This window comes from Cajanus cajan, chromosome 3, assembly GCF_000230855.2.
Source record: "Cajanus cajan strain Asha chromosome 3, NIPB_CcT2T_4, whole genome shotgun sequence".
Classification (NCBI taxonomy): domain Eukaryota; kingdom Viridiplantae; phylum Streptophyta; class Magnoliopsida; order Fabales; family Fabaceae; genus Cajanus; species Cajanus cajan.
The window spans coordinates 80,153,054-80,165,851 of record NC_138519.1 but is presented as its reverse complement, the minus strand read 5'-3'; the positions used below and the strand labels follow the sequence as shown (position 1 = coordinate 80,165,851).

At 32.1% G+C, this 12,798-nt stretch overlaps 2 protein-coding genes across 4 annotated transcripts; one reads left to right on the top strand and one right to left on the bottom strand.

The window, feature by feature from the left end:
* The first annotated feature begins 1,391 nt into the window (after window positions 1–1,391).
* On the top strand, window positions 1,392–5,333 carry LOC109803696 (uncharacterized). Of its 3 annotated transcripts, none has more exons than XM_020365393.3 (6): window positions 1,392–1,700; window positions 2,233–3,432; window positions 3,566–3,763; window positions 3,854–3,922; window positions 4,239–4,349; window positions 4,761–5,333. In XM_020365393.3, exons 1-6 carry the CDS (start codon window positions 1,638–1,640, stop codon window positions 4,971–4,973), a joined length of 1,854 nt encoding a protein of 617 aa, XP_020220982.1. In that variant the 5' UTR covers window positions 1,392–1,637; the 3' UTR covers window positions 4,974–5,333. The 3 variants fall into 3 exon arrangements, with proteins under 3 accessions (XP_020220982.1, XP_020220975.1, XP_020220969.1); XM_020365386.3 differs by lacking the exon at window positions 1,392–1,700 and adding an exon at window positions 1,754–2,064 and having other exon boundaries at window positions 3,863–3,922; XM_020365380.3 differs by lacking the exon at window positions 1,392–1,700 and adding an exon at window positions 1,758–2,064.
* Window positions 5,334–6,006: 673 nt separating this feature from the next.
* On the bottom strand, window positions 6,007–10,731 carry LOC109798079 (two-component response regulator ORR26). The gene is made up of 5 exons (XM_020358290.3): window positions 10,042–10,731; window positions 8,309–8,461; window positions 7,807–8,193; window positions 7,534–7,610; window positions 6,007–7,200 (listed from the first exon to the last, which is right to left on the bottom strand). The coding sequence occupies exons 1-5, from the start codon at window positions 10,166–10,168 to the stop codon at window positions 6,310–6,312; spliced, it is 1,635 nt and encodes a 544-aa protein (XP_020213879.2). The 5' UTR covers window positions 10,169–10,731; the 3' UTR covers window positions 6,007–6,309.
* Between the last annotated feature and the right edge of the window lie 2,067 nt (window positions 10,732–12,798).

Here is a 12,798-nt window from a genome sequence, read left to right as displayed (position 1 = left end):
GGATGCTAAATTATCGGTTGAACTGGGAATAAAGTATTTGTTTGTTCAGTGAGTATACAATAAATAAATAATATATATATATATATATTAATAATATTTTTTTTCTTAGTTGTCCAATCTCATATTACTGTACATTAGATTCGTTAATTTTAAAATGATTATTTAGTTTAAATATTCATTATCTACTTCATCTTTTGATTTTTATGATTAAAAATATTTCATTTTAATTTCTGATAAACTATTTTATTTTTTTAAGTCCTTAGTGTTTAGTTGTCATATGTGTTTATTTACGGCATTTATAATAGATGTTAAAATAAAAATTATGAAATTTTAAAAAATTAAAGAAGATAAAATTGTATGTGTAAAAATTAAAATGAAATATTTTTAATTATAAAAATTAATGATAAATTAAAAAAAAACTATAATAACCAAAAAGTCATTTAACTCTAATTACTTTAAAAATCTTACTAACAATTGATTATATATATATATATATATATATATATATATATATATAATTTAGTCAAAACTATTATACTCATAAATGTAAGAATAAATTCTTTTTAATGAGGTGTAATTCTTTGTCACATAATCAATTTCCTGATATCTCTAATTGTGATTTTATACTTAAAACTTTGACTCAAAATTAAGTCGCTCATGTGTTGAACCATTTAGCAATCGATTTTTTCAATTTAATTTATTATTGATTATAAAATTTTATGAGATTTAGTTTTACATTTTATAAAATATTAAATGAATCTCACTCATCCTTTTATAGTTTTTAATAAATTTTAATTAATAAATATGTATTAAAAAGAAATAAGTTGTTGATATTTCACTTTAAAATATTTTTTAAATGCATAATTAATCACTCAATTTTTAACAAATAATGTTGTAAAAAATAATCTTCCTACAATAATAATCTATGTTTTTTTTAATTAAATTGTTTAAAATTTATATTATAACTCTAAGTATAAATTATATTATGTTAAATGATCACTAATGACATGATTATGATTTTTAAGATAATTATTATAAGAGTCAATAAATCTAAAATATAGATAATATATAATATAATTAGATGATAGTATAAATTTATTTAAAAAAATTAATAAATAACCAATTTTATTATTTAAAAACGGAACATTTTCCATCAAAAAAAGAATATTTATGCAAAAGGAAAAAAAACTTCCAACGGCCAAAATTGAAAAAAATAAATAAAAGAAAAACTAGACGTTAGTGGAATGAGGATTACCATTACCACAAATAATTGAATACTGTGGGCCAAATCCGCAGTGGGACCCACCCTAAAATAAAACTAAAAAAAAAAAAGAAAGTCCTTTGTTATGGCGGTGACACGAAGATTCATATTAGGACAGGAATCATAAGTATCTATGTCGTGTCCGGTCGAAGGAGCGTAGCGAGTTAGAGTGTTAGTATAAATGCCAAAGTTAAAAACCTGAAGCGTTACTCAAAGATAAAAAAAAAAACCTAAGCGCTTCCAGTTTTCTCCACATGCAATTAAGATTTCGCGTATTATTGCACCGTTTAATTTCTGAACGTGAATGCGGTTATAGAGAAAAATAAACGGCAAAGAGTTTGTAGTCATTGGTTCAGTGAGGGTTTTGTTTTGCGTTATGGCTGAGTCATCGGCGTGTCTCGTACGGTCCTTTTCCACTCCCGCGGACACTTGTTACGAGGTGAGATTTGTTCTCGTAATCTCAACTTTCGAATGTTTCTGTTGTGTGTTCGGTTTTTTTGTTGCAGAGAAATGGTGATGTGCTGTGTTTGGTTTTCGTTGGAGTGTCTGTAACCGTCTTTTGTTTCGATTTTGGATTTCAGTATTATCGCGTTTTCTGCTGCAACTTAACTTCTGTTAAAGCGTTAATGCAATTGCCATATATATATATGTGTTTATGTGTTTATAGTGAACTGAACATTTTCAAAATCTAACGTTGTTATCGATTCATGGCTTCCTTTGCCAAAGTTCTTAAAATTTCCATAGTTCAGACTCACGTTGTTTTTGTCGAGGATAGGAGTCAAGCATGGGTTTCAATGTCACTGGTAAATTCACGGATTTATGCATGTGGAATTATGGATAGTTTAATTTGAAAATTTATGTCAATGTTATTACGATTTTGCAATTCATCGTTGAGTCTGTGGTGACTTGTCATTGTCAATTGTCAATTGTCAAGCGTTATGGTGTTTATTGTATTGTTTTGATGATTTTAGGGTAATCCTATTCGTGCGCTTGGAGAATCTATCTCGTTTGGGAGGTTTATGTCAGAAGAACTGGATTGGGAGAAATGGTCAACATTCACGCACAATCGCTATGTTGAAGAAGCCGAAAAATATTCGAAGCCGGGTTCTGTTGCGGCGAAGAAAGCCTATTTTGAGGCTCGTTACAAAAGAAAAGCTGCGGAGAGAGCAGCTGCATGGGTCCAAGAAGCAAATGCTCTGGCTAATGGAACTACTGAGTCATCCATTGACACGAGTTGTATAGTGGAAAATGAAGAGCATGATAAAGAAATTGTTGATTACCATGTTGTCGAATGTGTTGTTGATAGAGACCAACAAAAATGTGATGCCGGACAGAGTGATTTATGCGTTTCCAATACCAATGACGTGGTTGCGAATGAAGAACAGGATAAGGAAACTGTTAATTACCGTGTTGTTGAATGTGTAGTTAATAAAGACCAACATGAATGTGATGCTGGACAAAGTGATTTAGGCATTTTGAATGTGGAAGAAGCAGAGGATTCGCGGCATCCTCGCATTGATATATATCTTAATGTGGAAAGTTGCACACTTGATGATGATTCTAATTCTAGCCAGTTTCATCATGTTGAAGATAAAAAGAATATTGTTGTCCCTGTGGAAGTTTTGGCTTTGTCTGTCAAGGGAAGAGAAGCAAATTCTTCTCCAGAATTATCAACCGAAACTGTGTCTCAAGAAAATTCTCCTTCTCTTGATGAAAGGAAGGATGCTGCAGCTGTGCCAACCCCCCAAAGTGGAATAAACAATGGTTCTAAAGGCAAGAAGTCTGTTAGTGGAGACTCAGTTGAGAAGAAGAATTTAACTGCACGGTCGACACGTGAAACACGCAAAAGAGTGGCAGTGGCTTTACAGTCCAGAAATGGCTTAAACAATTTTTCAACAAGTAAGAAGTCTGTTGGAGGCTTGAATGAGAAGAAAAAAATAACTGCACCATCATCTGGTACTGGTATAACAAGCAAAACTGTTACTGCAGCTACTAAACCCTCTGCAAAAAGTATGAAGTCTGTTGGACACTCAGTGGAGAAGAGACCAACTACAAGGTCACTCCACATGTCAATCAGTCTGCCTTCTGGTGCAGGTGAAACAAGTAAAACAGCTTCAATGTTGGAACAGAACAGAGTAAAAAGACTTCATTCTAATTTTCCCAAAACTAAGGTATTGTTAACTTATCCTCTTTTTATTTGTTGCTACATTTACATCAGTGGTTTTCCTGAGGAGATACAATTGAAATGGTACTCTTGCTTGTAATTTGTGCTGGTTGCTAAAGATTTTAACCTTTTTTTTTCAGGCTTCTCATGGTTTGCTAAATCAAGATCCAGTAAATCACCCTTCTCAAAGACCGCTTAATAAGTCTGTATCTGGAGGTGTTACAGCAAATGCAAAGCCTTCCTCATCCTCAAACACCATAAAAAACATTCCCCAATCAGCTACCGTATCTTCACCTTTTAGATTCAGAAGTGAAGAAAGAGCAGTTAAACGCAAAGAGGTAAGTTCTTTTCCTTGCCCCATACATTAGCTGTGCAATTTATGGCAGGACTAAATGTCTCACGGGCTTTCCCATTTTTTTGTATTTAAGTTCTTGCAGAGAATGGATGAAACTAAATCCAAGGACGAAGAGAAAGTTAAATTGCAAAGGACTCTCAAGGTAAATAATTAATGATGATGATTCTGCTGGTACATAGCATAATTTACCTTGTTTCTACACAAAATTATTGGTGGCTCATAGAGCCAGTAACTGATAGAAAAATGTCATAAAACTGGAAGCACTGAATTTGATCTTATGTATAAGCAGTAATTCTTAAATGTATGTTCCATTTTCTGTTGTGCTGATGGCCATGAGTGGCACTACAATTTAGGAATCTTGGTCAAGATTCAAAACATGGCTTCATAATTTATTTTCAACTTCTCTTTATTGCTTAATAAAAAGGTGATTCAATGTCTTTAATTTGATGCTTATGCAGGGTAAAACAGAGCATGATCACAAGAAGTTGCGGCAGAGCAGCGGCTCTATATCCAAACTAAATGAGGACAAGCAAAGTGGATCACACTCACCAAGTAATCAGATTAGAAAGGTATTTGCTTAATACATTTAATATTGAAAATAACACCCATGACTATAAGTTTGTTTGCATACAAACTTAGAACTTCCGGAAAACACTTAACTTTTATCCAAACTTGCTCTAAATTCTATATTGTTGATCCATCTGTATGATTCTGTGATGGCTTAGCCCTATTTCCTTGTTTGTGCTTTTTTATTTATATTCTAAAAGATGTTGCTTGTCAATCACTTCTTTTTATTTTGCTAAGCTTTATGACCAATGACCTGAGATCCCACATAATCTGTCAACCATTAATCTCTGTCGGTTTATTCTACCTGGAGATGCTTTTAACTTGTGATTTATATTATGTACTTGCATTTTCTTCGATTCTAAGAGGTGTTCTTCTATTTTGACCTTCAATATTATTTGTTTATTCTTTTCCAGAGTTCACTTGCACTGCCCCGGTCACCAAAACTTGGGAAGAAAGCAAGTTCTAGCATAGTCCAAGGCAAAAGCTTAGGAAATTCATGGAAGCCTCCTATCAGAACCAACAATTCCAAACGTACTACAGAAAAAATTAACCGAACAACAAGGCAATCAGTAACTTCAATATCAAATACCACCAGAGAAAATGCTTCACCAAATATTCAGCTTTAAAAACAAGAAAAAAGGAGTACCTGATCCTGTGATTTGAAGACAAACTTGTGAAAAAGATTGAAACCACTTGGAAAGATAATACTTTGCTTATAGTTTAATTTTAGGAGGACGATTAGGAGAGTTTATGTCCCCGATTTGTTTTCACAATTCGAAGGAAAATTTTGTAGTCTTTTTTTTTATAGTTATATCCAGGCTTCAAAAAAATTGACCTAGGACCATATCATTGTTAAAAAGTAAGTTTGTAATTAGAAAAATAGGTTTAGGCTATATACTTTGGACGAAAAGGTAAATACCAAATAGGACTTGTATCACCTTTAGTCATCATTTTGCATGAATAGACTTTAACTTTGTGATTCGCCACTTTGTTACGAGCCATTCAAATATTAAGCGTTGAGGACTTTTCAGTGAGCGTGTCTGAAGAATTTTACCGTACATAAAAGAGTGCGGTTCATGGATGTGCGGTGTTCCCTTTTTCTCTTTGTTGTCCACATAGACCAAAAGGTACTTCCTACCTAAAAGGAAAGAGGTCTTCATTCTTATAAACTTCAGAAAATAATGGTTCAAACGTAGAACATTTAGTACACATACTGTTGAGAAATCTCTTTAAGCTTCTCTGTTTTATCATTTTCTGCTCATTGCTTGGTATTAAAACTACTTTACCAATCAATCACTTTAAAGTTAGTTCCCGTGATCTATGCGCTCGGTTTCTAATTTTCAGCCTAGTACTAGCATATGATTATCATATGAAAAGTACATCATTAAATATACGAAAGTTCCCAAGAACAACACTTTCTAAGTATTTGGCTGTAGGCAATCTGTTTTTACACATTTTTTATGTCTGCTTCGCACATTTTATAAGAATAACGTCAACATCTTGTTTAGACATTCTTTTCATTACATTATTGGTTTATTATTTGAGTCTATTTTATTGTGTAAAACTCAATGAAATTCGCTCAGTAATAATATGTTCAAAGACATTTGTCAAATAATGCGTGTTAGCAGTTTTATCTTTTTACTTTAAGCAAGAATAAAATAAGAGGGAAGCTGGCTTATTAATTAAGCTTAATATTTGTTGTCATCACCCATTTTTATACATACTGCAATATCAAATCCTCTATGATTGGAAAAAGAATACCCCAACCCTTAAGGTTGAAATAATACAGGTGAAGTTAGCTACAAGAAATACTAAATTTGTCCTTTCATGCGTGAGTTTTGATTCTGGTTGAAGATGCAGGAAAGGCAAGGTAGATCATGCTATGAATAGACCTTGATCTATAACTGAGTAATCAGCTGAATCATATAAGTGGGTTGGAGCTTCTGTAATAAGTCCAGGATTCTAATATTCAGACATTCCTATATTCTGCAGACCGAAGTTCATATTATAGCTTTCACCTTGTAACCAATAGAAATGCAAGTCCTCGTCCAAAAGTAGGTTTCTTTGGTAAATTTCCAGATCAGAAGTGCTACTGAGATTATTATATCCCTGTGTTTTCAAGCCAGAATTTGTAGTGGAAATGGGTTCTGAAGATTGATCATTCATCACTAGGCTTCCAGGTTGAATAGGAAAGGTGTCAACTACTGCATTCCCTATTGAACACACAGACGTGGCATAATCATTCTTGTAATCTGCAAATAAAGGTTTTGGTTCTATACAAGCAGCAACCTCTTCATCTGTTATGGAGGGAGTGGAACTAATTGAAGCAATTGATTGTGATTGATCAACTTGGATATGATGCTGCTTACCCTGTAATGGCAACTGGCTGAAGTTATCCCCTAAATTAACAAGTGACTTGTGATCTTCTTTGAGTTGCAGGTGTGGAACTTCAGTCCAAGAGTACTGTGTTGGCATGGAGCAATCAAACACTGAACGGTTTCCTTCTGACTCCAGAGGGACAAAAGGTTGATTTAGGCTAACCCTGAAACCCTCTCTCATATTTGTGTCAGCAATGTTACCGGTCAAAGCCCTTCCTTTTTCTGCTATGGTGGACTGTGGAATAATTCCCTTGGGTTCACCTTCACGACTTTTGGTTTCCACATTCTTCGGTTGCAATGATCCATCTGAAAAATTGTAGCTGTCAACTGGAACATCATTTTGTTGCTTGTTTACTGAGTTCTGAAAACCAAAACTTGCCAGATCTTTTGAAGGAAAATCTGAATGCTTCATTCCACTTGAGGAAGACCTTTGATCATTTTCTTTCTGAATCCTACTCAAATAAAGCCTGTATTTCTGCATAACAAAAAACTTGTTATCAGGACCCTGAGTTTCAAACTTCAAACTAATGGAACATTGCAAAAACATACATTTTTCCTATCCTATTGTCTTGCAGTTTCCTTTATTGAATTTATGAAAGGATCTGCATCTAAGTTGTAATATTTCTGATGAACATTATGCTTTGTTGTGATTCAAAATCTACCAAAATGAGCATATACATGAGATATGATCATGCACACAAAAAGAGATAATAAAAAATCTAGATGCTCATCTGAATGAAATATAGTATACATGTTTCTTTCTCAATAGTCTAAGGATAACATTCAAGGTCTGAAATTATAGCATCACCTGCAAGTGGCTAGCGACATTCTCTCGGGTCAGCCATGGCACATTCATCAAATCTAGTATTTTCTTGGGCCCAACTTCTGCCAAACAGAAATTATTTGTTACAAATATTATTGTGCATGAAAGATATAAGATGACTAAATGCACAAAATATTATGCCTAGCAGTCATACTTAAATTCACTGGGGAAGAAATGTTAGGTTAAGCACAAGATTTATAGAAGACACAATGATGATTGCTAATAACACTTTTTAGAGAACCTTGAGTAGAAACTTACTATCAAATCCAATCTGATTCACAGCTTTAACAAACTTCTGATGAAGATCTACAGACCAGACTACTCTAGCTTTCTTGGTGGAAGATGGATCCAAACATTCTTTGTCATCGTGTTTGTTATCTGCATCTTTTCTTTTCTTTGTTGAGGTCACATCTTCCACAGCAAACAAGTTCCCATCATCTGATTGCTCTGATCCATTTCTCATCAAGTGAATGTTCTCAAAACTCTCAAAACTTTCAAATTCTCTTGCCTCATGTATCCTTTTTCTAAAGACATGTTGCCATATGTTTCGCAGCTCTTTCATCCTAATAGGCTTAAGGAGATAATCACATGCTCCATGTTGAACGCCTTTCATGACCCTGCTTGTTTCTCCATCAACAGACATCACTGAACAGCATTGTAAAGTGCAATTTGTCAGAGCGTGGAGTTTCAATCAATGTGATCAAAGGACTTCAATGATATATAACGAAAATCCGGAATATATTATTGATAGAGAACTAACTAATGACAGGAAGATCCATCTCAAGCCCAACAAGCTCAAGAAGTTTAAAACCATCCATGTCAGGCATGTTTACGTCGCTGATCACTATATCATATCCATCTTTCCTTTCACGAAGCAAGTTTAGAGCATGCCTTGCTAAACAACATGTAGTCACTGAAGCAAATGAAAGAAGAGTCAGAATGACCTTAAGAAATCAACTATCATAACAGAGAATAAATAAAGGATGTAATATGTATTTTGCTCTCCGAAATTTGCTAATTCTTTGAAATCTCACTTAAATGAATGACATAAGAAAAAGAAAAGGCAATCGGTGACAAGAATTGGAAACTAGTTGTGAGACATAAAATAAAAAGCTTTAAATGTCTTCAGTTTCAGATATCTCTCAAATTACCGAAGTTTATGATCGATGTTGCATGATGTAAAGATCACATAACCTGTGAGACATAAGCTCTTGCTACTACGTAAGCCATTAAGACTAACGCTCAGAGATGTGTTCATATATTATCTGTTCTTGTTGCTACCATAATATCACTATTTCGATTGTGTTTCAATGGATATTTTTATCTGTCTCATATGTAAGCAATAAATTCCCTAGCCTCCATTTATGACAATAAAGTTTTTACAATCTACTAGGGACAAATGCCCAATCTAAGTGAGTTTGTAGTAATGCACCAATATCCCACATTTAAGTGTTGGTGATACTTATTCTAAAACTTACTTTACTGTTAGTTGAAAGTTATCGGAAATCACAAGTTTTTGTGGGAAGAGACTCATTAAATGTGATGTAGGACCATCAAAATTTGTGATTTCTAATAATAATCTGCCAAAAGTAAAGAAAATATTAGTAAGAGGGTATCGATGGCGGCTGGTCTTGACTCACAAAAACATGTGCAGTTTCATTTATTCAGATTAATTCAGTTCCTGATATATTTTTTTAAGAACGAATCTGAACATGTCATGGCTAGTGGCTAGTGGCTAGTGGCTAGTGCACCAACTAGCCTCTCATTAAATTTTTAGTGCATGGTATCAATGGATGAGAGAGTGGATTACCAACATGGCATATTAGTTCCTAAGATACCATGAATAAACAATGCCAAAAGACAATAAACATAGATTAGGAAGAATCGAATTCGACAACAGAACTTCTTTATGCCCCTCTCTAGATTTTTTTTAATATCAACATGGCAACATAGACCATACAACCAGAGCTAAAAATTTGATTTTAACCTGCCCCATCTAATAATAACTTCGCAATCTGAACTTCTCTGCAATTCAAGCTTTTGCTTCTAGAAAAAATGAAAAGGATCGTCCTTTAAATAGATGAGAGATCAATCTATCAAGTAAAAGCCAAAATTAACAATTTTTTATATATAAAAATAATAGCCAAAAATCCAAAAAAAAAAAAATAATCTGCAATTAACAATAGCCAACTGTTTAAATGTCATCAGTTTACATGCTTATTAGAAGGAAATTTGTTTCTTTTTTTTGTCATAAAAAAAGATGCACATTCCTTAGAAACTGATCCATGACACCACATACTAAACTTCAAAAAACTAAACCAAAACTTCGAAACATGATCTCTTGGACAGAAGAGTAACAGTGTACAAGAACCTTTTATATCAATTTTGTAGATCTCCAATACATTAAACTAATACCACTAACTTGTAACTTATCACACAAAAAAATAGCAGTGTGGAAGAAAAATGAACCACTCATGACATAAACAAACCAACCTTCATAATTGCACTTCTTGAGCATCTTCTCAAGGATCTTGAGCCACGTTGGATCATCATCCACAACAAGAACTCTCAAGCCAGCAGGAAAATCACGTCGAGGGGAAGAGAAGCAACCATTATCCATTTTTGTGAGAGACAAAGAAAAGGGTCACTGCTTCTATTGGTGCTGTGTTGTGTTGTGTTGTGAGTTCAAAAAAAAGGCTTGGTTTGTTTGTGGGGTTATAATAAGTTAAGTAGTGTTAAAAATATCAAAAGAAGACACAAATGCGTAGAGAGAGAGAATATTGGCGCCGCACAGGTAACGGTCCCTGTGGCGTACGTTAGTATATATCCCTTTGGGTTGGTTTGGTCCTACCTACAAACAACTTCAGTGCTACTTGTTAAAGAAAACATTAGTATTATAGTATCATAGGAAGGAACTAGGAACAGTGATACAGTTTTTTAAGATTAATGCTGAAAGATGAGGGACACGTTGGGTGGCTTTAACATATTTGGATTAAGAAAGAGAAAAATGAGAGTGAAAAAGTGAACTGAGTGGGAAGATTGTTGAGGCATCCCATGGAAAGTGAGGCTTAAAGCTTCACCTCAGGTTTTGTAATGTACTATACTGATAAACCTAGGGAAAAACAAACAGTGTTTCTACTTTCTACTGTACTTCTGGAAGCTGGTGTTGTGGTGTGGTGCAGGTGCATTTCTAAAGGCCACTATACCCAGGTATCCAAGTGGCACTTTATGTTATTGTTAAAGGAATTTTACATGAACAGGATTTTCTTATGATAATAACAACACAAATGATGTACCAATATTCTTTGAATAATATTTTTATAACATTATTTTTTATTTATAATTTAACCTTACAAAAATAGTTCATAAATAAAAATTATTTTCACTGAAATATTTTATTTTACACATACCTATTAGAAGTGAGATCTCTAATAAATATAAACCTATTTCAATAGAATCAATTTTTTTATTAGTAGAAAATTAAACTTAAATCTTCATGTATCTGATTTAGTATTACACTATTGGATCGATTATAATGGTTTAGGGTTCATATTATTAAAGTAAAGTTTTAGATTTTAGTTTTATAAGTGAAAAAAGTATAATTGAGAGGAACGATTTTAATAAAAGTGGTAAAATAAATTAATTGTTTTTTTTTTGCAAATATTAGTTATTAGTAAAGTTAGTGATATTTCATATTTGTAATATGGTAAAAAAGAATAGCATAGGGGTGTTGTGATAAAAATAAATAAAAGAATGAACTATAAAATTTGTTATAAAATTTATGTATTAATAATTTATTATGATGATGATGGTGTAGGAGGGAAATGAAAGATTTGCAGTTGCATAGCGTGGGGAGAAAACAGAGAATTAAAACCATCTTCTGTTTTGGAAAAATGCACGAGACAAGAATTTATGAAGAAAAAGTAAGGGGACAAAAAAAAAAATAAAGGGTACATCACCTCTGTTTTGTCAGCTAAGAATTCACTGAAGATGGCATCTTAATTAATTTATGAAAATGGAAACAAAAGGTGAGATGGAGAACGTGAAATTTCATTTCTTGAGTGACAAAGTTTTGGTGGAAAGGCACGTGGAATGCAATTGAGAGACATGATGGGAACGTTGTTGGAGGGAAGAGCAATTGTTTTGTGAGACATGGCCACTATCATTTGAACTTGGATCTCATCACAAATAAAACCAATTCTATTGGGTCAAGACTTCTTAGAAACACCACACACCTTTCATATTCAACTGGACTAAAAAAGTATTGGACTATTTTTTTTTCTTCTTCCTATGTATATGATATTGAGGGTTAATTCTTTTCTGTAGAGTGGATTTAGTAAAATAGTGTCTTTAATCATAATTTTATAATTAAGACAAAAATTAAACTTTAATTTTTAGTTAAGGAATATAAATGTTATATTAATTGAGTAGATAACTTTTGACATTAAATTAATAATCTACAAATTTGACAAGTGTGATTATTTTTTTATTATAAAGTATTTTTTCAATAAGTCACATTCAATTATCATATATGGCAAAAAGAAAATCTCAATATTTAACACATATATATATATATGATGGTGTCCTTGAGTCACTTGTCTCATTAAAAAAAATGGTTTTGGTCTAATGTAAACCAATTAAACCAATAAGAATGTGTTACATCATATATTAAACAAAAGATACTATATAACATATGTTAGTATATTATTAAAAAAAGTATAAGTTATAATAATGTACAAAATATTATTAAATTTTATTTAAAATCAATACTAAAATTGCATGTGAATATATGTTAGATGAGGAAAGATCTATTTATTTTATAAGTAAGTCTACTTACTTTATTTTGTTAAATAACTCATATTCTACATCAAATTTTAACAATCTAATCGTTGAATTTAAAGTTTTTATTGCATAGATCAAGTTTGTAAATTTTTTAAAAATTTGAAAATCATTTGATACTTCATTTCATTAATTCAAATCAATGTATAAAATAATTTTGTGATTATCCTTCAATTTGAATTAATAAAACGAAGTATCAAATAATTTTTATTTTTATTTTTAAATTTATAAACTTGATATATACATTAAGAATTTTAAATTCAACAGCTAGATCATTAAAATTTAATGTAAAACATGAATTATTGAACGAAATAAGTTTAGATAGATTTACTTTTAAAGCAAACGAAACACTCTTTTATATATATATATATATATATATATATATATATATATATATATATATATATATAT

Bases quoted from the DNA above. Each gene is read 5' to 3' on its own strand.
- LOC109803696 (XM_020365380.3), top strand. From the start codon at position 1,969: ATGGCTTCCTTTGCCAAAGTTCTTAAAATTTCCATAGTTCAGACTCAC. The intron at 3,764-3,853 runs GTAAGTTCTTTT...TTTGTATTTAAG, and splicing joins GAGCAGTTAAACGCAAAGAG to TTCTTGCAGAGAATGGATGA. The intron at 4,350-4,760 runs GTATTTGCTTAA...ATTCTTTTCCAG, and splicing joins CAAGTAATCAGATTAGAAAG to AGTTCACTTGCACTGCCCCG.
- LOC109798079 (XM_020358290.3), bottom strand. From the start codon at position 10,168: ATGGATAATGGTTGCTTCTCTTCCCCTCGACGTGATTTTCCTGCTGGC. The intron at 8,194-8,308 runs GTTAGTTCTCTA...AATGCTGTTCAG, and splicing joins GATGGATCTTCCTGTCATTA to TGATGTCTGTTGATGGAGAA. The intron at 7,611-7,806 runs GTAAGTTTCTAC...TCTGTTTGGCAG, and splicing joins GAATCAGATTGGATTTGATA to AAGTTGGGCCCAAGAAAATA.